This window comes from Molossus molossus, unplaced genomic scaffold, assembly GCF_014108415.1.
Source record: "Molossus molossus isolate mMolMol1 unplaced genomic scaffold, mMolMol1.p scaffold_m16_p_9, whole genome shotgun sequence".
In the NCBI taxonomy this organism is placed as follows: domain Eukaryota; kingdom Metazoa; phylum Chordata; class Mammalia; order Chiroptera; family Molossidae; genus Molossus; species Molossus molossus.
The window spans coordinates 48,855,673-48,880,612 of record NW_023425403.1 but is presented as its reverse complement, the minus strand read 5'-3'; the positions used below and the strand labels follow the sequence as shown (position 1 = coordinate 48,880,612).

Below are 24,940 nucleotides of genomic sequence, written 5' to 3'. Positions count from 1 at the left end.
ACTGAAGGAGAGAGAAAGGAAAACCAAACTGGAGCTTTAGGCCATGTAAGGGAGGTGTCATTTAGGTGACGGCTTATTGTGCTGTCCACCATCGGCATTGTAGATGAGTGCCGTTCAGTGTCGGATAACTTGAGTTTGAACTGCATGTGATCACACCAGGTGATTCTGTACATGCACTTACTTTTCATAGTTTATTCAGATAGCATGGTTTCTTGTTCCTAAATTTAAGGGGGGAAAAAAGGAATTTCCCTTGAAAAAGTCTCCCCCTGAAAGTTTGACCCAGGTGGGTATCAGCCTCTTTGCTGTCCCAGCTCCCTACCTGCCTCTCTTGGCTGTGTGTTGTGTGTGTGTGTGTGTGGTGCCCCCCCCCCCCCCCGGGCTGTGTCTATGCATAGCTGCAGTGTTGCCAGGAAACAGCAGTGTGCAGATTTGGGGTGGCTCTGGCCTGGGGCTGCTCTGCTCCTGGCAGACCACTTCCAAGTCTCCCCGTGAGGCTGTGCAAGTGAACCCTAATTCAGTTCCTGAAAACTGAACTGTTTCTAGTCACTTTGGTTAATTAGAGGCTCAAGAGTTTCAGACCACACAGAGAAGGTGTGAATAATGTGATATAAATATTGTTGAAGCACTCTGTTGTGGTTTCCCTTTCTTTTTTTTTTCTTCTTGTATTCTCATTTCAAAGTTTAAGCAGTAACTTCAATTACCAAATTGGTGCTAGAAAGACAATGTGTGTTGGCTAGTCTGACATGGATATGCCCATTTTAATCATTATATTAAGAAAAGGTGTGGGCACTTGAGGACATTGAAGTGTGTAACTTTCAAAGTCTAGACCTATAGTTTAAAAATGTGAGCCTCCCATAGTTCTCATGTGTCTCTTTGAAAAATTGGATTTACTAATATCACTCACACTGTATTAAGTCAGGCCTTCCCAACTTTGTATGTTGAATATCATTATCATAGGCACATAGTTGGTCTCTATGGTGGTGGTGGGATGGATGGGGAGGGAGTGGGGGGTATGAGAGGAGGTAATAAAGGCTCTCTGACTGATGGGTGAGCTGCCAGCTAGCGGATGGAAGCTCCCTAGGTAGTTTTGAGCTAAGGTAGAACTTCTGGAGGGGTCCCAGTCTTGGAGATACTAGTAGGTGCTACGTGATGAAATTGTGGATGTGTTTGGTTTAGCAGGTTACTGTATTCTCAGAGCATTTGAGACTCTCAAAGGAGGTAAATATGCAGCATTTCCTAAATATATTTTATTGTGGGACTCTCTGTTCTCTTTGTCGCTCTCTCTTTTAATGATAAATTTCATTCTATACCAAGTCCCTGGCGGATGTCTTTTGAAGTTGTTCTCCAGTTAACATGCCTGGGAAGATGAGCCTTAGGAAACATCATGTGGTTAAGAACCTATTAAGTCTGGAGATGCCAAGTTAGTGATAAGTGATCCCTTTCTGCCAGTTTCCTGCTATTTTGCTGTCTTTTGGAAAGCATTTTTAAAAATGCTCGTGTTTTAAAAACTGGATGAATTAACAAAGACCATGAAGCAATAAATAAAAGGCAACTACTGAAGTAGCATGTTAATGTTTTAAACAGTTTTATTTTTCAGTGAATGGTTTTCTGAGTGATGCTGTGGAATTTGAGAAAAAACAAGGTATAAAGTATTTGGGCACATCCTGTTCCTCAGGAAACAAAGTAATGCTATACAAAGTCATGGGCTGAAGCCCTACAGTAGGTTCAGATTTTAACGAACTGAAACTGTTGGGGGATTGAAGGGGTTCTGATGAATACCATGTTACCCTAAAATCTTTTGTCTCAATTCATCTTGAAATCTTTCTAAGGTTTCTTCTGCCTCAGATGGGTGTGGTCCACTTTCATTTTATTTAATGGATATTTGAAGGTTAAACTACGGGGTTGCTGTGTGGAGAGCAGCAGTGGGCAGTGACGGCCTTGCCCTTAGGTCTGGGGAGTGTGACAGTCTTTCTCTGATTGGATATCTAGTGTCTCTGTTCTCCATTCTTTACCTTGGTTACTGTTGGTGGTTGGCTGGTTTTTCTGGCTTGGTTTTTTTTTTTGCCCACTAATCTAGTCTGAGTTTTTAACTACTCCAGAGCTTCCAAATTTTAGCTCCAGACCTGGACCCTCCCTAAGCCACAGAATGGATAATGGAAGCCTCTGCCCTCCGGCACCCCTAGAATGTCCCAGGGGAACTTCAGAGTCAGCATGCCCAAAGCAGTGAATTCTCTGATAAGCTGGGTCTCAGTGAATCTGAAGTTCCCATTATGAAGGGATTGCTTAGAAGGTGCTCATTTAATCCAGAGATGGTAACTTAAAACAGGAACACAGCCAGGGCTTTGAGAACAAGTATGCCCTGTCCTACCCCTGAACTGGGATCTCTGGGCGGGGACCTGGCGGTGTTTACGAATGACCTGATTTAAATTCCTGTGGTGTAGGATCTCCTTAGAAATGTGTCTGTGCTCTGTAAGAACGAGCCTGTCAGGACAAGGCCCTTATTTGAAGCTGTTCTCAGAGGAGCCATGTTGAAGGCCCTCATGAAGTCAACCAGTGGTCTCTAGGAGGCAGAAAATCCGGAGACAATTACCAGAACATTCTTTTCCAGAGGCTGTCTGTATGCCTTGTGGCGCCCCACATCCTGCTTTCTCTCCCCTTCTGTTAGCATTGCTCCTGCGGCTCTCCAGGCAGGCTGACTGAGCAGGGAGGGGTTCCTGCTGTCCCTTTGAAGTGGGTGTGGGGGAGGCAGTGGGGGAGGGGAGCGGTAAGCCTTCCCGTCTGTCCTGTGGCCCTGCAGGCTCATCCACACCACCTAGCACCCTGATTGTTCGGCCTCTGCACAGTGTGTCCCCTTGCTGGTGTCGTTGAGGGGTGGGGTTACTTAGGAGAAGTCAGAGTGACCCACTTTCAGCACCTGGGCCTTTTGGGCCCATCTTTTCATCCACTCACCTCTACTCTAGGGATGAGAGGGAAAAGCCTCCTTCTCTCCTTATCTCCAAGTGGAGGACAAGCCTCCAGGCTGGGCAAGGTCTGCAGAATTTAGGGGCAGAGGCCAGTAGGGGCCTGGTGAGCTTGTGCATAGAGCTGCCTTCGTGAGCTTTGCATCCATATCTCTGGAGCAGTTAGTTCAGTTCAGTTACTCAAAGACCATGGCACCTAATTGGAAGTGAACAGTGTGAGGCTGGGTGAATAGGTTTTAGCCTCTAATTGGTGGGGCATCATTGCTGTTCTTGTGGCATGGAAAGTAAAATAAGTGGACAAAAGATATTTGGCATCTTACTTTCATTGATATATGGCAGGTGTGGGAAAAAGAAATAATACAAAAAGAATTTTGTTGATAGTCTTCAAGGTGGGAGACTGCAAACCAATACACAAAACACATGGTGGATCTGACCCCAGCAGTGCTGTAGGGGACAGGGCTGCAGCAGTCGGGAGGGTCTCGTGGGGAGGTGGCCCTGCGCAGGGACTGAGGAGGAAGGCAGGGAACTAAACACGGGGAGGCTGTGGGCCCAGAAGATGGCGAGGCGCAGCCTGGCAATGAGGAATGCTTCACGAGGGACCCGCACACTGCTCGGCCTGTGGAGTCTGTCTGGTGGAGTTGGGAGGAATCTGGAATACGCTTGTTGCTTCCAGAAATACTTGACTAGGATTGTTAGAGTCTAAGTATATTAAAACTTGGAAAGGAGGATGGAATGTGTGCCAGTAAATGATATGAGTTGTCCATTTTATCATCTGTTTTGTGATTCCTCTGAGTTGTTTTCTTTGGTTTTTGGCTTATTTTGATTTTAGGGTTACTTCCAAATAGCTGTCTTGTTTCCATGCTTCTTGTTTCTATTTTCACTATGTATTGGCTTTAATCTACTCTACTCTCTACAGAAAAAGAGTTTGGGGTTTATGATTCTATTTAAGGACATGAATAGTGTAAGTAGAGTCTCTGAATAGAAGAAATTTATGCACATTTTAATAAACATGATCAGATGCACAGTTCTTTGAAACCTCCTTTGAGTGCTAATTTCCCAGATGTTTATAAATTTGTTTTTTTTGTGGAGAGGGAGACAACAGCATCCTTTAAGAAGGACCAGCTTGTTGGTCTACACCCAGAGGAAATGCCGGCCCAGGGCAGAGCCAGTCTGATAGATGCTGACTTGTTAGTCATTGGTCTCTGGTCATACAGAACACTGGCAGCAACAGCCTGTCACTTGTCCCACAACACAGTGGGTAGCTTTTCCCTTGTACAGTGGCCTCATACCCTCTGTCTGACATGCAGTGCAGATTTCTTTTTTTCCACCAGAGTTTTCTTTCTCTGAGCAGTAAACACAGACTTTATCCTTGTGACTTAAATTGGGATTTTAACAATGATCTTTCCATTTTTGCTGCCTTGTCAAGGCTTGGAGCTCATATTTGTTAATTCTAGATTTGAGAGAGGATGTCTTTGGTGCCTGAGAGCGTGCTTGTGGCCCCTTGGCTAGCAGAGTCGCCGTTTCCCTGCATTAATGGGTACTTGTCTGTGCAATCATTCAGCCAAAGGGGCTCTTGGTTGGAACAGCAGAACGCTCTTCCTCGTCCACATGCACCCACACAGTGGCAGCTGCCCTCCAGGGCTTCCTCTGCCATTTGGAAGTCATTTGCTGCATTCCCCATTGGCCTCAACAGCTGCAAATTCTGGGAGAGAGAGACCTACACATGTTTTCTTGGGGAGTGATTTTTATACTATGCAAGTATCTATCCTTACGTTGCTGGGAAAAATAGAAGAGATAACATGGAGCCCATGATATCAGGCTCCAGGATGACTGTGGGTAGAAGCAGAATCACTTACTTTTTCGGGGGGTGGACTAAACAAATCTGCAAGTAAATCTTGCTTTGAAATCACAAGGGAATGCATTTCATTTCACAATCAATCATGGGAAAAAAATTATAGGCCCAATGCCAAAGGTAATATAAAAGATCTGCTCTGAAATGTTTCTGAGGATGGGGACTGGGTTCCTCTCTCTCCCGAGCACACTGTCTCTAGTGTAATCGAAGGTCCCTGAAGACATTTGGCAGCTCCAGTGTATGTTTTTCTACCCTGAAAGATGAATGAATTAAAATTTCAACTAGGCTAAATATTTTACTTTACCAAAAAGAGACTCAACTCTGTTTTCTGGCTGTTACCTATAGTTTAAAAGCATTTCTAGTTTTCTTTTTCTCAACATACATGTTCTGCATATTTAAACCTCTGTCTAGAGTAGCTAAACACAGCTGATCTATTTAGAAATAACTAATTATGCCAAATGCCCTCCCCCCGAACTATATTTCTGAGTAAATTTTTAAAAAATGGTATGATATATGACATCACATCTTACTAGATTATGTAATGATGAGGGACTGCTTGGCATGTAATTAAAGAAAGGTAAGTCAGCTTTGTCTAGTCCAGTAGTTTATGCAGCACAGTATGACATCTAGGTGTTTGGGTAAATAAAGACATCTGCCTCAGCGTAAGAAAAATGGACTGCTAGAACCAAGCCCTTTTATTGAATCGTGCCTGCCAGCAACACTTTGTCATGATCACTGCTGATTGAGCATGGTTTGCCAGGTGCTGGACAGAACAATTAGGCCCCTGTTTTGAGCGGTGTGGATTTTTATGTGCTGCGACACGGTCTTCCTCACCGAGGCAGAAATAGAGCCGGGGTTGGCAGTTCACCTTATGGTTGGATATGTGGGCAAGGAGCATGTATTTGCTCCCCAACCTTGCATTGTGGGCCCACTATTGATCTTTGAGCCCCAGGGCTGCCTCACTGAGGGCACCCTGGGATTTGCATGTCTGATTATAAATTTAGAACATGTGCAAGTATTTATTCACTGGAGAATACACCTGTGTAGAAAATAAACATGAGCGAAGTGGCCATGATGCTGGAAGAGAAGCAGAGATTTCAAGTAGCAGAAACATTTTCCTCAGTACAGTCAAGTACTGAGCAGACAGCCATATTGAAAACTCCCTTCGGAAGCTGTTTATCTGTAGGTCACACTCCACAAATGGCAGTAATAGTATAAACGTGAATTTGCCACCCATCCACTTGAACGACATCATTTGTTTTTGGTGAATCTACCAATTTCTTAAATGGTCTGATAGCACTAAAGGCACCTCTTTAAAAATCTGTAAAACAGCCCTGGCCAGTTTGGCTCAGCGGTTAGAGCGTCGGCCTGCGGTCCAGAGAGACCTGGGTTCGGTTCCCGCTAAGGGCACGTACTTCGGTTGCAGTTTGTCCCTGGCCCTGGTTGGTTGTGCGGGTGGCAGCCACTCGATGTGTCCCTTTCACATCGATGTTTCTCACTCTCCCTTCCTCTCTCTCCCTCCCACTCTATCTGTACAAAAAATGGAAAAATATCCTCGGGTGAGGGGAAAAAAAAATAAAAATAAAAAAAATCTGTAAAACACAATGAAGTCTATTCTTTCTCAGCTACACTCACCCTCTGACGTCATCTTGTCTGATCTCTTTGGGCAGGGTCTTTATCAAATAATTAATATTAAGTCCTCAATAATCACTTTTGGTTTTATAGTTTTTGTGATTGGTATTTCTGACATATGTTTCATAATGACCACTGAGATCTTCACCTAGCAGAGGATAATCTTGTAATTACTAAAATGTTTCACTTTGTAGAAAGAGCACATTGTTAGCTTCATAGCAAGGTTTGTGGCATAGCATTTACTTAATTTAGTGGTTTATAATCATTGACTGATGTTTGCTCTTTTATGAGGATAGAGTCGAGGGAGGAAAGAAAAATCCTTCTCTTTTAACTCCCAGGGCACTTTCTTCATGGTTCCTGGTTACTTTTTTCCCCTCAGATTTAGATAATATGTGAGTGTATTTCCCTGATAACCTTGTAAAATCCTTAAGTTGAAGCAGCGTTTTTATTCATCTTAATATCTACCAGCATTCATTACGTAAACTTCCCATGAATAGATTTATTATATGTTATGTCAGATTTATGTTGATGGAAGAGAGGAACATCTGTACCGATTGAGGAGACTTAATTACTAAAATCCGTGAACACTAACACACAGTTACAAGGCAGCCTCCTCAAGAAGAGATGATCCTGTGACTTAAACTCAAGAAGAGCTTTTGAGGGAATGCCCAGTGTTCTTTCCATTTTATTGAAGGACATTAGGCTAAGAATTCTTAAACTGAGCATGATGGAATGGGGTGTATGAATCCCTCAAATTACAAGCAAACATTTTGTAAATTGATGTGTTTTTCAGGCAGTCAGATTAGAATTCATTGGTTTCTAAAAGGAAACTCGTGAAACAGTTAAATGTTAAGAAAGGTTACATTAGAATGTATTTTTCTCACTGGAATTCTTTAGAGATTACTTAAGAGGTCATGATTTTTGTTACTGTGATTCCTGTTTAGGTTTCTGACTCAGTGTCAGAATATCTGGGTTTGAGTCCCAGTTGTTTTCCTTTCTTCCCAGTGACCATGTATCTTAATTGGTAAAACATTAAAAGATCATCTAAGTAGACAGGATGATCGAATCAAATGAAAACACTCACTGTGAAGGTGTTCAGTCACCTGTGAAGTGTTGCTGCATCACACTCATGTAAAATGGTGGTGGGGACCCCACCTATTTGACCAGGAGGAAGACCCTAGAAATTCTGGGGCTGTTTCTGTGGCCACCCGTTGTGAAGGAGAATGTGGCCATCCCCAGTCCTGTGGAGGACTCAGCCCTCCCCTCCTGCATGGAATGTCCCCACCCGACACTGGTCACAGCTAAGTGGCCCCTGGTGGTCAGAGGGGATGGAAGATGGCCTGGGAGGACAGCGTTTTTCTCCCTGCAAGAAAGAAACAGTTGACCTCTCTCCCTGTCACTTCAGGTTTCTGCCTAGCCAAGGCCATCTGGGTGTCATGGAGTGCGGCAGATAGAGGCCAGTTCAGGGCCCCTGGAAGCACCGCAGGCCAGGCTGTGCTGTGCTGAGCAAATCCTGAGAGTTGGTAGGGGTGGGGCAGGGGCTACTAGAGAATCAGATGAGAAAATGTTACATGTACCAGAGACTCTTTTCCTTCTCTAGAAATAAACCTCTTTCGGCCCAGGCAGCACTGCGTCCCTGGCACATAGAAATGCACTGGTTGCCATGGTCCCCTCCCTCTCACTAGGAATTCTGTCCATTCCTTAGTAGGAACCTCCCCCCACCTCCTCCTTCTGGACCTTTCCCAGGTGTATTATGTTGTGACGTCATGGAAAGTCCTGGGTGTCAGAATAATTGCTAGAATATTCTGTTCTTTTGAGGTTTAAAATTATTCAAGGACAAAACTATTTGAACTTCCAGCTGTCTGTTCATCTTTATATATATGTATATATGTATTCAGAGGTGGTTTATTGATCAGTTTCCTTATCTACCCTTTTCTGCCTATGGTTGTTGATCTTTTTGAGTAAACTTTAATGTATAAATTACAAAGAAACTATCTTTCATTTTGGATTTTCAGATTTACTATCATAAAACATTGTGATCTGTTGGCATTTAACATTTTTTTCTTCTGTAATAATGTTCTTTTTTATTGCTATATTTGCAAATTAGTGTGTTTGCTATTTTTTCCTTGATTACAGAAACTGGAGGTTATCTATTTTTTTAAAAATAGATATATTTTATTTCTTATTCTAATATTTTCTATTAATTATACATCTGTCTTTATCTTCATTACTTTCTTTTTTTACTTTCCTTAGGTTGGTTCCTTTCTTTTTATTTCTGTCTTCCTTTCTAACTTCTAAACACTTAAACTTTTTTCTTTTTAGGCTGGTGATACAAATACATAATGCTGTAAGTTTTCCTTTGAATAAATCTTTGGCTGTTTTGTGTAGCTTTTTGTGTATGTAGTGTTTCCAACATCATTTTTAGCAAATTTATAGTGCTGGTGTTTATTGTTTTCGTTTGATCTAAGTGTCTGCTACAATATTTTTCAATTGATTTATTTCTCTTTGTGCTGTCTCAGGTTTTATTGCACATCCTCATTTTTAGTTGATATTGTATATGATGGCCTTTCTCCCATTTCACACTTGATTCCAACGCTGGAAGACTTTCATTGCCTTGGAAACCTTTGTCCTCTCAGGGCCCCCGGAGAGTGAAGATGAGGTCTCCTTTCCCTACAACTTTCCTCCTCAGCGGTGACCCCTCCCCACAGTGGATTTATCCTTAGTGTTCTGACTGATTCCCCTTTCAGGTCCGCGGCTCAGGATGACTGCAGGGTGAGCAGAGAAGGAGTGTGCTGTGCTCACGGGATGAGAGGTGGTGGGGCTGGGCGAAGGCTTCAGGCCCTGCTGCATCTAGGGTCTGCAAGCTACTCGACTCTTCTGGCGCCTTCTCTGGAGCATGGGCCTCCTAGGAACGTGTGAGCAGTGGTGGAAACAACGTGTGCGTGGCACCCAGCACTGTGCCCGACGTGCGAAAGGGACACACAGCATGCTTCTGCTCTGGCCAGGCGCTCACAGGCGCTCTGCTGCGGTCTGCGCCCTGTACACCCACCGTGATGCTGCCCAGCGCTTCCTAGCTCCCACCAAGAGCACTGCCTTGTGCTGGGTCCCCGTCTCGCTCCTTCACTCAAGCAGCTTCTTCAGACAATATTGACAGAAATGATTTTCTACAGAAATTCTGTTTTTCTGTTTTTTTAATGTAAGGCTTTCTTATTGGAGACTATTTGAGATCCACCGCTGCTGCGTGCCTGAGTTGGGGGATGGAAGGAAGGAAGTGAGAGAGTCAGCATCCTTCCCATCACAGTGCCCTGGACTGGGCTGGTTAGTTTTGATAATGATCACTGGGGGGACCTGAAGGCTGAGGGCCCTGCCACCCCATGTGAAAGTTTGACTCTGGGTATTGGCAGGCACAGCATTGGCAGACCCCTCAGTTGTGTTGCTGAGAAAACACAGAAGTTCACAGCGCACTTGAGAACTAGGGTAGCCAATGGGGGAAGTGACTTACAGGGATCTAATGTTCTGTGCTGGTGGGGCCATCTTATTAACTGAAGATCAGTGAAGTGATGCGTACTGGACTGTTTATCTGGGGTGGCTGCGTGCAGGGATGGGCTGAAGTAGGTTTGCAGTTTCTTTGGGGGGATATATGATACAAGAATAAATAATAACACAAGAATAAACTGTTCCACATACTCACAACTATAAACCTACGTTTGTTCACACTTGTACTGAGCTCCTCTTTACTTAAAAATGTTGCTATGTATCAGTTGTTAGGAAGAAAAACAACTTTTCCTCTATCCTCTTTTTGACTAGGGGGCCTGCAAATTAAAATGACTAAAGACAGATTAACAGAAAAAAAGTTTTTAAGTATGCATACTCATTAAATGATTAAAGATAGAGGCTTATATCATAATTAGTAGGGAAAAGGGAGGGGAAGAACAAATGTGTTTCTTTAGGAAAGACAAATGGGATTTTACAAGTACAAACAGGAGATAAGAAAAATTGTGATGTTTGTCTCTACAGATAGGAGCGGTCTTGCTTCCTCCTTCAGGCCAGGGGAATTTATGGTAGTTTTATTCTGTCCTTCCTCCTGAGAGTAGACCCACCCAAGAGGGGAGTTATGGCAGTCTCACTTCCCAGAACTGCTGCTCCAGTCAGACACGGGGGCTCCTAGAAGGCTGCTTTCTGCATCTGTTGAATCTCAGATGCCTTCAGCTTAAAATAATCTTCATAGCAACCCAAAGGGCTTCCAGTGGGTCCCTACACACTAATTTTCACTGTATCAGTTATTATCTCTGTGCTGGTCCCAACTTTCTGAACTTCAGAACCGTATTGTCATCTGCTGCTCCGGTGTATCTGCCAGACTGTCCGTCCCATCAGTATTGCAGAGTACAAAGAGCCACCTCTGCTGCCCTCCCGTCCACCCAGTTGTCCCCTTCCCCCACTTCCCATTTGCATGCCTGGAGCCCTCCCTGCACTCATCAGTGCCACTTCTCAGTGTCTTCAGGTTTTGCCCTGACCTGCTTTGACTTTTCTGATAGATCTTACTCTCTCCTCCCCATTCACTCTATTATGTGGATAGTTGCTGGTTCTTTGTTTTTTAATCCTCACCCGAGGACATTTTTCCATCTTTTGTACAGATAGAGTGGGAGGGAGGGAGAGGGAGAGAGAGAGAGAAACATCGATGTGAAAGGGACACATCAAGTGGCTGCCACCCGCACGACCAACCAGGGCCTGGGACAAACTGCAACCGAAGTACGTGCCCTTAGCGGGAACCGAACCCGGGTCTCTCTGGACCGCAGGCCGACGCTCTAACCGCTGAGCCAAACTGGCCAGGGCTAGTTGCTGGTTCTTTATCCTCCTGTCTAAAGCTTTGTGATTCCCCCATTGCTTATTAAGTTAAGCTGAAACTCCATCAACTGGCATTATTCTCACCTGCTTAGCTGAACAGGCTCACTTGTTTATTTGCTGACCATCTACTTCGCCTCCCCACATGTCAGCCAGAAACATACCCCCTGCCCCCTGCCCCCCTCCCCCCTGCCCCCGTCTGTCTGTCAGTGCTTCATGGTGCGGCTTGAACACCACTGCTTTCCTGGAGCTGCATCTGAGCCTCTCCTCTAAACACCCATGGCATTTTGTATCTCTACAGACCACTACAGGCTGTCTGATTGTAGTTGTTTGCCCCCTTTTTTAAAAAATAAAATTTTTTTTCTTTATTGATTTAGAAAGAGAGGAAGGAAGAAGGAGAGAGAGAGCAAAACATCGAAGAGAGAGAACATCGATTGGCCGCCTCCTGTTTGCCCCCCACTGGGGATTTGGCCCACAACTTGGGCATGTGCCCTGACCGGGAATCGAACTGGCGATCTCTTGGTGCATGGGTCGATGCTCAACCACTGAGCCACACCACAGGCTGCCCCCTTTTTCTATTATGAAACTTTCTTCAAGTCAGAACCTAGTTATTACTTATTTTTTACCCCCTCAATGACACTGTGTTCATGGTAGCTATCTAAATCATTTAAGAAATGGTAGCATCAGTGAGACAGGGAAACACATAAACTGTGTTCTGTGCCTTGAATACAATTGGAAGGAGCTCTGATGTCAGGGAGACACTGAGAGACTGGTCTCAGGGTAAGAGAGTGATTAGGGTCACAAACAGGATTCAGACCCTGTCTCAGCAGTCTGTGTGCATGCCCACATCTTAACCAAAAGGTACCTTTGCTTTAAAAACCTTATTCTTAAGGAAGTCTGACCCCATATGGTTTCAATAAAACCTACTGCATTGTAGATAATTCTTGGGCTCAGCCTTTTGTTACGGCTAATCAGTTTGGAGGCCTCTGAATGCAGTGCAGATGCAAAGCAGACTGACTTCATTTTAGAATTTCTGTGTTAAAAATCTTGTTGCCCTTGCCAGTTTGGCTCAGCGGTTAGAGCGTTGGCCCACATGGACCAATTCCTGTGAAGGGCATGTGCCTCGGCTGTAGTTCTTCCCCAGCCCTGGTTGGGGTTGTGCAGGGCAATCAATCAATGGGTTCCTCTCTATGTGTCCCTCTCATGTTGATGTCTCTCTCCCTCCCTCCCTCCCACCCTTCCACTCTGTCTGAAGATAAATGGAAAAATATCCTCAAGTGAGGATTAAAAAAAAAAAAAATCTGTCCTGGCCGGTATGGCTCAGCGGTTAGATTGTTGGCCTGCGTGGACCAATGAGTCGTGGGTTCAATTCTAGCCAAGGGCACGTACTTTGATTGCAGTTCATCCCTGGCCCGGTTGGTTTCGTGTGGGAGGCAACCAATCCCTGTGTCCTTCTCACATCCATGTTTCTCTCTCTCTCCCTCTCTTCTTCCCACTCTATCTGAAGATAAACAGAAAAATATCCTTGGGTGAGGATTTAGGAAAAAACTTGCTAACTGTGCGGAATCTACCCCGTCTTGTTTACCTTGTTTTAGCCTGTCTGTCTGTCAAGATGTCTGTCAAGACCCCTGAAAAGGGGGCCCTGCTTTCAGTCACCAATCCCAGGGCTTTAGAAAACAGTTCCAACAATTCAGGGCACAGTTGCCTGCCTGTAAGTACATCATTATTGATGTTGTGTCACCGTTAAATTAATTTTCTACAAGTAAAAACTTCCAAAAGCAAACGAGGAAATGCAAAGACAAACAAGGAAAATGCTGTGTTTGCAGATCATATTGCAGAAAGCTAATTTCCTTAATGTGACAAGCTCCTGGGTTTTTTTTTGTTTTTTGTTTTTAAAAGGTCTGTAACACAATAAAAAATGGACAAAGGAAATGAATTAAGGGTTCTCAGAAAAGAAAATAAACATGACTTCAATATATAAAGATGTTCAACCTTATAATAGTAGAAAGATAAACTTCCTGAGGTAGATGGATTGATGATTGTCTTCATTTTCTGCCATAACAAAGGACCAAAGATGGCATGGCTTAAACAACAGACATTCATTTTCCTACGAATCTGGAGGTTAGAAGTCTGAGCTCAAGTTTGGGTTGGCTTCCTCCCAGCGCTCTTCTTGGCTTGCATGTAGATACCATTTCTCAGTGTCTTCACTGATCTTGCCTCTCTGTGTGTACCTGTGTCCTAGTCTCTCCTTTTTTTTTTTGTTTGTTGTTAATCATCACCCGAGGATCTTTTTCCACCGATTTTTTTTTTTTTTTGGATAGAGTCGGGGGGCGGGGTGGGGAGACAGATATCTATGTGAGAGAGACATCGATTGGTTGCCTCTCGCACGACCCCGACCAGGGCTGGGGATCAAACCTGCAACCCCTGTAGCTGCCCTTTACTAGGAATCAAACCCATGACCCTTTAGTCCGAGGGCTGAGCCAAACTGGCCAGGGCCCTAGTCTGTTCTTCTGAGGACATCGGTTTGATTGGATTAGGGCCTGCCTTAATGGCTTTATTTTAATTTTATCTCCTCTTTAAAGACCTGATCTCCAAATCTAGTCACATTTCTTTTTTTTTTTTAATCCTCACCCGAGGACATTTTTCAACATTTTGTTGAGATAGAGTGGGAGGAAGAGGGAGAGAGAGAAACATCGATGTGAAAGGGACACATCGAGTGGCTGCCACCCACACGACCCAACCAGGGCCGGGGACAAACTGCAACCGAGGTACATGCCCTTAGCGGGAACCAAACCCAGGACTCTCTGGACCGCAGGCTGATTCTCTGACCGCTGAGCCAAACTGGCCAGGGCATTAAAGACTTGAATTTTTTTTTTTTTTTTTTATCCTCACCCGAGGACATTTTTCCATTTTTTGTTCAGGTAGAGTGGGAGGGAGAGAGAGGAACAGAGAGAGAGAGAAACATCGATGTGAAAGGAACACACCGAGTGGCTGCCACCCGCACAACCGACCAGGGCCGGGGACAAACTGCAACCGAGGTACGCGCCCTTAGCGGGAACCGAACCCGGGTCTCTCAGGACCGCAGGCCGACGCTCTAACCGCTGAGCCAAACCGGCCAGGGCCTAGTCACATTCTGAGGTGCTCGGAGTGAAGACTCCAATATAGGAATTGGGGAGGGGGATAAAATTCAGCTCATGACAATGGCTTAAAAAAAAAAGTTAGATGCAGGTGGCAAAGGAAAGGGAAAGTTAGCCCTCTCACACATTGCTGGAGGTAGTGTAAACTGAGACAACCTCTGTGAAGAGTAATTTGTCACTAACTTAAAATTCACATGGATTCCTTTGACCTAGCAGGATTCTGGAATTCTCAAATGAGAGGTTCTTGCTGGCCAGTTCATAATAACAAAAGAATGGTAAACAATGTTGTCAAATAGAGCATAGATTAATTATGATTTTTTTTTTTAAAGGAAGTTTTTTATGGATGTATCTTAGCTCTAAGGAAAAGCAAGATATAGAACAGTATAGAGAATGTTAACCATTTAGATATAAGGGGAGAAAGAGTTTATAGGTATTTGCATAAAATATTACTCTGAGATTACGTAGGATGTGATGATAGCTTGTTTGATATGGAAGCTGGATGGGCTTGGGGGTGGATACAGGGGTGAGAGGGAAACTTCTCATCGAACATACTTGAATACCTTTTACATTTTGAATCCTGAATTAAGCCATTTTGTTTTCCTTATGAGAAAATTGTAGCACAGGATTATTCATGATTTACATTGTTTGAGGTCATTTTTAAAAAATAAAATTATTGCCCGGCTGGTGTGGCTCAGTGGATTGAGCTTTGTCCCATGGGCTGAGAGGTCCCGGTTCCATTACCTGTCAGGGCACATACCCAGGCGGTGGGGCTCAGTCCCCAGCAGGGGGCGTGCAGGAGGCAGGCGATCAATGTTTCTCATCCATGTTTCTATCTGTCCTTTTCTCTCTAAAAAAATCAATGAAAACATATTTTTAAAAATGAAATTATTCTGATTAAAATCATTTTGTTTTAGGAACTCTTCTGACTTGTAGGTCACTCTTCTGACTCTGAGTGCCTCGCAGGCCACCATTTGTCAGGTTGCTGAGGGCAGTGCGTGCACATCTGGGCAGTGACAGTGTGTGGCCATTGGGTCACTGAGAACAGGCCATGTGTCTTTGACTAGACCATCCTACTCGGACACTCTTGCCTCAAGGCTGGTAGATCCGTAATTATTTTTTAATTCTAGTATAGAATGTGTATGATTCATTGTTCTAGATTTTATTTTCCTCAGAAACTTCCATGCAGAGAAATACTAGTTGGTGGTGTTAATTGGGCTCTTTTGGTTTCAGCAGGTTATTTTAAGGCATTTGTGGGTGATGATGTTGATAAAGTTAATAGCACTTTACATATATTTAGTACCTTGAACTTTGCAAAGTGCTTTCACATTCATTATCTCATTTTATTGTCAATTGGACCGTGAGGTTTAGAACGTTGATATTATTACCATTTTTTTTATGGCTGAGGAATCCGAAGCATGGGTGTCTAATGGTGAATGAGTGATAGTTTTCTAGCTGGAGGTTTCGGGGTTCATGTATGCAAAACTGACTGCTAGAATAAGGAGGGAATTATTTGTTAGTGCTTCTGGTCTACTAACACTTGATCATACAGTTCAGTGGCTTTCATTGGGGGTGATTTTGGCTCCCAGAGGTCATTGGAGATGTCTGGAGAACCTTTTGGTCATCAGTACTGGAGACATCTAGTGGGTAGAGAACCAGGGACGCTGCTGGACACTCCATAGGCACCAGATAGTGCCCAGAAGAGGATTACCCCCAGGTGTCAGTAGTGCTGAGGATGAGAAACCGGGGCGCAGCTGTACGCTGGTCTTGGATGGAGGGTGAGACAGACCCCTCTTTGAGGCGAGAGGAAGGTGAGGGACAGATGTTTGGGTCTAGAGAATGGAGGTGGGAGATGGAAACCCAGAATCAGTATCCTCAGAGAAGCTGCCCTGTGAGCTGGACTTGCAGGGCACCTAGCAGAGGGAGCGAGCCACTGTGTAGAAGCCGGCAGGTATTAGACGGGTGCATTCTGGGGTGTGGAGCAGAGCATGTGGAAATGAGATGGGGAGACGGCTACATGCTTATGAAGGGCTGTAGTTCACCAAGTCAAAGAGTTTGGAAGTCATAACAGAATTTAGTAGAGGCTCTGAGATATTTTTAAATCAGTGTTTGTTTTTGTTATTGTTGTTTTTAAGGTAATAGAGATTGACTCGCTCTCTCTAATGTTGGGTGGATACCTTTATGTCAAACTGCTCAAACTCGAACCCCCTTTAGTTCCTTCCCCCAGGCTCCTTGTCAGTAGGTGGCACTGCCAGGTGTCAATTGGAGTGAGGCCAAAGCTCTAGAAGGCAAGCACCCTGTGTGTTCTAGATGGCAGAGCACACGCCCTGTGAGGTGCTCACCCTGCTTACTGCTGCCTCCTGGTGCTGACCCCGGGGAGAGGCTGCCCAGTGGATCTCAGCCAGGAGTGAGTGGGGACGGGCCAACTCTCCATGACAAGAGTGAGGGACACACCCAGTGAGGTTGGAAAGCATGTTCAGGCCAGAGGCAGTACCCAGTGGAACCTATCATGATGCAATTTCCATTCCATCCCCCCATTAGTGGATTAGTGGTGCTGATGGAATTGGGGACAAAAACACATTAGTCATAGAACCTAGCTAAGGTACTTAAAAAGCAGTGGCCTGAATAAAGGATCTACAGTTGTTTTCCTAAATGCCCTTGAACGTGGAGGACTTCGTGTTTGCATGATGGTATTCATACCCCAGCACGGCTGGTGCCCTGAAGCAGCTGGTGACAGCAGAAGCAGGTTGGTCTTTTTGCTGCATCTCACTCTCCAGGAGGGCAGGGTCTCTGGGGTGAGAGGGTGGGGTTTTTAGCCTTTCATCTGGGGAGCAGCTGGTTTGCCAATTGTTCTGCTGCTGCTTTAATACCCCTGTGGTATTAGGGCAGTACTGGAAATGGGTCACTTATCCCTAAAAGGAAGCAATAGTAGTTTTCAAGAGTTGTTTTGTTTCCTTGGTAGTTAGTTACCTGCTGGGCTAACCCAGTATGGAGCTTTAGAAAGACAGACAAGGTGTGGTCACTTGAGCGTTGCTGTTCCAGGAAGCAGTGTGGTGACGCGGAAATGTCCAGAGTCAGCAAAGGTTGTTCCCAGGGTGTCCTGTTCCACAGCTCCCAGCAGTGGGGAGTGAGGTGACAGAGATTACCTGCCTGCTGAGAGTTTTTCTTGCTCTTCAAAAACTTGCCCTTAATGCCCATAAAATAACAAAAGAGATGGGAGCTGAGTCATACAGCCCCATAAAAGGAATGGGAGTAGAAATCTGAGTTCCCTTATAGAAAAACAATTTAGATTTCCCGTGTCATCAAATATGGTAATGGACTCCCTGGGATAATTTATTTCTAGCTACCAAACAAGATGCTTTTGGAATGTTCAGAAGGAGCAGCACAGCAGTTGTTAGAGACATCTACCATTGGGCATATTTGTGAAAGGAGAGGATGGTTGGAGAATACTCTTCTGACAGGAAGTTCTCTTTAAATTGGAACCAGGAGGTGACTGAGCCTGTTCAGGGCAGGTGGTTATTAAGTGAGGAAAATCTTTGTATGTGTAAGGTGGATTCCAAACACATCATTTAAGGCTTCTGTGCCTTTTCCATTCTAGACTTAAATTGTCTTCATTGTATTAGTAGTCAAGGGCATTTAAAAGCCCGAGAAAGGCCCTGGCCAGTGGGTTTGATGGTTAGAGCATTGGCCCATGAACCAAAGGGTCTCGGGTTTGATTCCCAGTCAAGGGTGTGTATCTGGTTGCAAGTTTGATTCCAGACCCCACCTGGAGCGCATGTGGGAGGCAACTGGTTGATTTGTCTCACGTCGATGTTTCCCTCCCTCTCTCCCTCCCCTCCAGTCTCTTAAAAAATCAATGGAAAAAATATCCTCAGGTGAGGATTATTAACAAAAAATAAAAACTCAAGAAAGCGTTCTATATATTACAGTCAAACTTAGACTGTTACAGGGGCCATTCTCAGCCAAGGGCCACTTGGATATTTATAACATCATTCATGGGCCATACAAAATTATCAACTTAAAATTTAGCCTGCTATATTTGGTCAGGCTAATTTGGTGAAGTGTATGTTAGCTGGTATACAAGGCCCTTGGGTCGGACATTCTCCACCCCTGATTAGAATATTATAAAACTGACTTCAGATGTCAGGACTTGTTTTAAGTTTTAGAAGGAATTTATTTTACAAGTGCAGAGTGGTGGTGCCTCCCTGAAGTGAACGCACCACCGTCAGTGTAACTCACCCTCCTCGACGGCAGAGCACACGGCTAGCCTTTCCCGAGCTTGAGTGCGCAGGCTCCATCCCCTGGCTCTTAGTTGTTGGTGGAAAACACAGGCAAGTAAAATGGAAACCAGAACAATAGGTACTAAAGCAAAAGTCTCCTCAGTATATGGGGCGGGTGAGGGTTTTCCTGACAAGAGAACTGCTGAGGCAAAAGGCGCTAGAACCAGGAGTTGGGTGGGCATCTGACAGGCCTTCTTGGGGGTGTTCTGAAGAGCGAAGCACGGTTCCAGCCTGAAGGTACTAAAGAGCCATGGAAAGGGTTTGTTGTTCTGCTCCCTTTCGATGCATGTGAAAGCTACCATAAAATACTGAGTTAGCAATGGATCCTGCTGATCAAGCATACCCATGAGTATAGCTCCCAGGTAGCGGGCCAGAACACCACCAGCGCGTGATGAGTCACCCACCACCAATATCACTGATGGGTGATTGCCCGGTGCTGTTATAGGTGACTCACATCACCAGCTGCTCTGTTCTGGCACTTAGCTGAGCACGGGTCAGAAGCTTAGAGAGGAAGTAACTTCCAGGCTTCTCAGGTTGTCAGGAGGGGTCAGTCCTGGTCTGGCTCATCCCCAGGGGCGTGTATTCCTGACCACCACACCGGCACTCCCTCCTGGAGAATGGTGCAGATGCTTGCTTGCTTGTTTGTTTTCAAGGGAGAAGCAGTTTGGGATTTATGTTTAAAAAGAAAACTCTGAAAGTCACAGGGGCTGAGTGGCTTCATGAGAGACAAAGGAAAAGACAAAGTCACAAATGGCAGCTCACCCCGCCTGTGAGGGGGAAGCTAAGAGGCCACAGACACAGGCTTAGTTCAGCAGGGGCCTGCTTTCCTGGGAAGCTCCCTGAAGAGAGTCCAGGAGCCCCTGCGGTGTCTGGAATTGGATGCCTGTCTGTGGAGCTCACGTTAGCTGGCCACCTCGCCTTCGGAGCATCGCCTTCCTCTTGTTCACAGGGATGAGGGTCATTGCCTGCATCTCAGCCGCAGGCCACAGGAAGGGCAGTGACCTGCTCCCAGGGCCGTGTGCTCCAGGCACCTGGCTGGCACCCAGGGCAAGGCTTTGTGACTGCGGCTGGACTGACCTGGCTTTGAGTACTGGATCTCAAACCATTCTGTGCTTGTGGGTCACTGACTGAGGTTGTTTAAGAGTGGAGACCCTGCCGTGGCCCCATCTTCAGAGATGCTGGCCCCGAAGGTCTGGAACACGCTGGGTGGGAGAGTTTGGTGCGGGGCCAGCAAGGCATGGAGGCCCCTTGGACACAGCGCAGGTTTTCCTGCCCACGGCGCGCTCAGGCACGCTCTCCTGATGATATATATGTATTTACAAAATTTTAGTTTCGAAATGATGAAAAATACACTTATTATTTTTGTTTCTGGTTTTGCTTGTTTTAAAAGCCATTTATCTCTTTTTTGTTTTTGTAGGATACTAAATTGTGGATAATAATGGAGTACCTTGGCGGAGGCTCTGCACTAGATCTTGTAAGTATCACGTCTGAGCCTGTGCACATTGAGGTTCCTCTCAACAGTCTAGGTTTTGAAGATGATTCTGTATTTGTCCATTTCTGTTTCTCTCTCTGAAGTTCTTTGAAAAGGGGAGCAAACTATATTTTTATAATATGTATTTCTGCTTCTGATATATATATATATATTTTTTATCCTCACCCGAGGACATTTTTCCATTTTTTGTTCAGGTAGAGTGGGAGGGAGAGAGAGGAACAGAGAGAGAGAGAGAGAAACATCGATATGAAAGGGACACATCGAGTGGCTGCCACCCACACAACCAACCAGGGCCAGGGACAAACTGCAACCGAGGTACGCGCCCCTAGTGTGAACCGAACCAGGGTCTCTCAGGACCGCAGGCCGACGCTCTAACTGCTGAACCAAACCGGCCAGGGCTCTGCTTCTGATATATTGCCGAAAACTATAGGTCTGCTTTTGCAACCAGTTTTGTTGTTTCTTGGGAAACCCATGAATTTGTTTATAACAGCCAAGAAGGATGTGCCTGTCACTCTCTTACCGAAGAGCAGTTTGCTAGTTTTTAAAACGAGTTTTAACTTCTGTAGAGCTGGTACCCATCTTGGTTTCAAATTTCAGATAGTAACTTAGCTTCCAAAATATGTGCGTAACATTTTAATTTATAATTAATTAAAATTAAAATTTTAAATAAGTAAAACGTATTCAGGAGTAGAGGCAGGCACCAGGTGTGAGGGTGACATTGTGCTGCCACGCACCAGAGCTGGGTGGCACCAGGGGCTGTCTGCTCCTGGCCTCGACCTACTGCACCGTTAGTGTGCGCCACTGTCTTCCACACAAGGTTGTGGAAGCTGGGTATAGAAGGACCTCAGAGTCACAGTCTGCAACTCGCTTTTCCTGAAAACATGGCTTACGTGTTGGCCTCTGACCATTGAGAAATAGCCAGTGAATCATAAGCATTGCTGAGTAAAGCACAGCATATGCAAAACAAATCTTTAGAAGACCTCACACAGTTGTTTAGCATTGGACATCTCATTTCCACTGTGCTTATGCAGCGGAATTAATGGAATCGGCCCTCTTTTCTTACCCGTCCTAGAAAAGCTGGGCTTTTGGGTGAGTGGTGATTTCGGAGACAAGCCTCGTCTATCATTTTCGTGTTAGAGGGTGGGTCCTGCCTGATAGAAAGTTGTCAGGATGATGGGTCCCATTATTCACTGCTCTCAGAGTGGGAGCTGAAAGCAGCCGTGATTTTTAGTGGTTATAGTCTGCGTAGATTCTGTTCACTAAGAAGTGCCCTTTGATGAAAAGGAACTGGCTTTATCACAGTAATAGTAGCAATTTGTAGTTTTGGGGGAAGGTAAACCTCTAAAACTATAAACCTCTAAAAGGCTTATGTACCCAATTTAAAAAATATTACCTAATGTTAAAAACCATAAAAGCAGTTGGTCAAAATGATATTCAAAGGAAATTTTTTTTTTTTTTTTTTTTTTTTTTTATCCTCACCTGAGGACATTTTTCTATTTTTTGTTCAGGTAGAGTGGGAGGGGGAGAGAGGAAGAGAGAGAGAAACATCGATGTGAAAGGAACACATCGAGTGGCTGCCACCCGCACGACCAACCAGGGCCGGGGACAAACTGCAACCGAGGTACGTGCCCTTAGCGGGAACCGAACCCGGGTCTCTCGGGACCGCAGGCCGACGCTCTAACCGCTGAGCCAAACCGGCCAGGGCTCAAAGGAAATTTAAAGAATACAATTTATATGGTAGAAACCATCACATTAAAATGGGAGCAGGACAAGGCGGCTGGACAAATTTTATGGCTTGCTTTGCTGCTTTTCCATAAATACATACATTACACAAAGAACTGTTTTTACTCTTTGGGGAAATACTACAGGACTGTGGAAAATTATCTCATTTCATATAATTAGATTTCATATTATCTTAAGTGAATTTCATTTGTGGCATACATGAAGTTGTTTGTGGGTACTCTTTTCTGACCTTGAGTCCTTCAGGGCAGCAATTCTAGTCTAAATGCTATAATTTATTCATTCTTAATACCACAGTAATTTACGTATTTAGTGGTAACTGTCTTTGGAGCTTTGAATTGAAGTCTTTGAGATTTTAGGCATTACACTTAGAAGAAGTGTAGAACTCTCCACTTTAAAAAAGAGTCCATGTAGCCCTGGCCGGTTTGGCTTAGCGGTTAGAGCGTCCACCTGCAGTCCCCAGAGACCCGGGTTCGGTTCCCGCTAAGGGCATGTACCTCGGTTGCAGTTTGTCCCCGGCCCTGGTTGGTCGTACAGGTGGCAGCCACTCAATGTATCCCTTTCACATAGATGTTTCTCTCTCTCTCTCTCTTCCTCTCTCTCCCTCCCACTCTATCTGAACAAAAAATGTCCTCAGGTGAGGATAAAAAAAAAAAAAGAGTCCATGTGGTATGAGAGTCTCAGAAAACTGCCATCTACCTTACACATCAGTGACCCTGGGGACAAGAGCCAGGGATCCCTTTTTGGTTGTCCCTAATCATCCCGTTTTCATGGATGAGGAAATAGAGACACGGTGAGCAGGTGTGACGTCCGTGGCCTTCCCTGACCCCATGCTGCCCCCCCACGACTTTGTTGTATCTCCCTGACCCCTTTTCTGTTGGCCTGTCCCCAGCTCTCTGAGAAGAGGACAAACACACCTTACTAATGGGATACAAGAATAATCTTTTGCATGTTGAAAACTATTAGTATTATTTTGAGAGGGTCTTACATGTATAGCAGATTTTAAAAACCAGAATGTTGTCAAGTATAAAATTTTGAGACCACATGGAGATGTTTGATAAACTTAAAAGGGTATCCGCAGCGTGTTTTCAGAAAATGAGATGGCGTAGTCATTAAGGTTTAGGCCAAGCTGCTGTTTCAGGGCCCCAGGGCCCCTCACAAGATAGACATTTATTTCTCTCCCACATTGGGGCTCAGTGGGCTCCAGTCCACATGGTCACCAGGGTTTTGCACTGGTGGGTGGTCCTGCGACCGTACCCCATAGCCTTCCCAGCCCTCTGGCTGCCATATCTCAAGGCCAGGGCCAGGGAAAGAAGGGCTTGCTCACGTGGCCGCTCTTGCTGCAGCCGCTGGCAGCTGCGGCCTCTGTGCCCTGCCCTGTGCCCTGCCCTGTGCCCGCAGTCTTCTCTGTTGCAGAGGAAGAAGTCGACAGCAGACTCAGAGAGGGGATTCAAAGTCACCTAGAGACGAGGTGCAGCTTAAAATTTTTTCCCTGGGAAACTTTTGTAAAGATTATCTGAAGATTCCCACAGTTCTCTTAATGATAGACCACATGTTTATACTGCTTAGAAATGGTCGCAGTGGGGAATGCTAACATAGGACTCCATGAACTTAGCTCAGCAGGTCTTACCTACTTGTGAGGGTCTCTGTGATGTGGAGAGCAACTGAAGACCCTTGATAACGCATTTTGACACCAAGAAGGACACCTGCTTTATCCCCCACCCCGAGTAAATGGAGTATTAACCCCCACACCACCCCATGACGAATTAATCATTGGTGGGTGGTGTTCAGGCCAGATTGAAAAGGGTATAACCATGCATTCATTAATCAGAGAGCCAGCTCTCAATGATCCCGGGGAGATGTTCTAATTAGTTTCTCTCAGCAGTTCTTATCTCCTTGCTGATGACATCAGGCTGCTCTGCTGTTTCTTTCCAGAGACTTGATAGTAACAGAAGGGAGGTTAAAGTTCAGTCCACATCCAGCCACATGTTACTGCTTGGAGGAGGAAACAGAACTTGTACTCTGTGACATGATTTTGAACAACTGGGTTATCCTTCTGTGTTGTGGCATTGTGAATAAAAAACAATATGCCAGCATCCCTGCCCTCCTCCCTCTTACCCCTAGGTTAAGAGAAAAGTGCCTTTTCCTCATTTTGAGTATTAAAATGTCTAATTTCTATGAACACTCAGAAATAGACGTGGAGAGGCAGACAGGCAGGGTTTCCAGATTGTGCCCTTTGGAACAGTAGTTTCAGTGTCTGTTTCTTGAAAACAAGACTCTTGGTCAGATACCTGGGGACAGTTAGGTTCTGTGGAACAGTGTGCAGTGTGTTGCCTCGGTCGGAGGTAACTTTTGGATGGTATCTTGATTAGACTTTGGGGTATTTCCTGGCAGCTTAGTTGGCCCAAGCAGTGTGACTTTCTCTGAGCACTTATATAATACACAATAAGACTAAAGTGAGCGCACGTTGTCTGACACCTGTGTTCTGCAGGTGAGGGAACAGAGGAGCTGCTCCGCCACAGGCATGCCCTGCGGCCAGACAGGCTGGAGTCCCAGTGAGCCATCCTCTCGGGAGGCAGCCCCGACCCTGAGAAGGAGAACCTCTCCGCCTTTCCCCCAGACTTTGTGGATTTTTGTGTAGGCCAGGTTGGGCCACGAGCAGAGGCAGCATAGTTGGCTACATGAACCAGAAGGCAATTCGAGGCACGAAAGCTCTAGGGAAGCAGGAAGGGGTGCCCCGCCTTGGGCCCTGTGAACAACTGATGTGGCGCCGTCGCCCCCTCTGCGGCCCTGCCCCCTCCGCGGCCCTGCCACGCACCAGCAGGACTGCCTGTCTGCAAGCAGGAGCCTCAGAGCTCTGCCTTACAGGGAGGGTCTTGGCTTTCACGCCCTTTGCGTTAAAGCACATGTGTCTTTTTAAAGCACACTCAGTACTGTCACAGGGTTGTGTCTTCCTGTGGACTCACGTGTGTGAATTTGGGTTCTGATGGAATTCACTCTTGGATCTG

The 24,940-nt window shown here is 45.3% G+C and overlaps 1 protein-coding gene across 2 annotated transcripts in view; it reads left to right on the top strand.

The window, feature by feature from the left end:
• The window catches only part of STK24 (serine/threonine kinase 24), a 112,073-nt gene that overhangs the window by 63,880 nt on the left and 23,253 nt on the right, over positions 1-24,940 (top strand). For both annotated transcript variants that reach the window (XM_036250128.1, XM_036250129.1), the window contains exon 3: positions 20,118-20,174. In XM_036250128.1, coding sequence (XP_036106021.1) covers positions 20,118-20,174 — 57 coding nt within the window. The remainder of the gene's footprint in view (positions 1-20,117; positions 20,175-24,940) is intronic.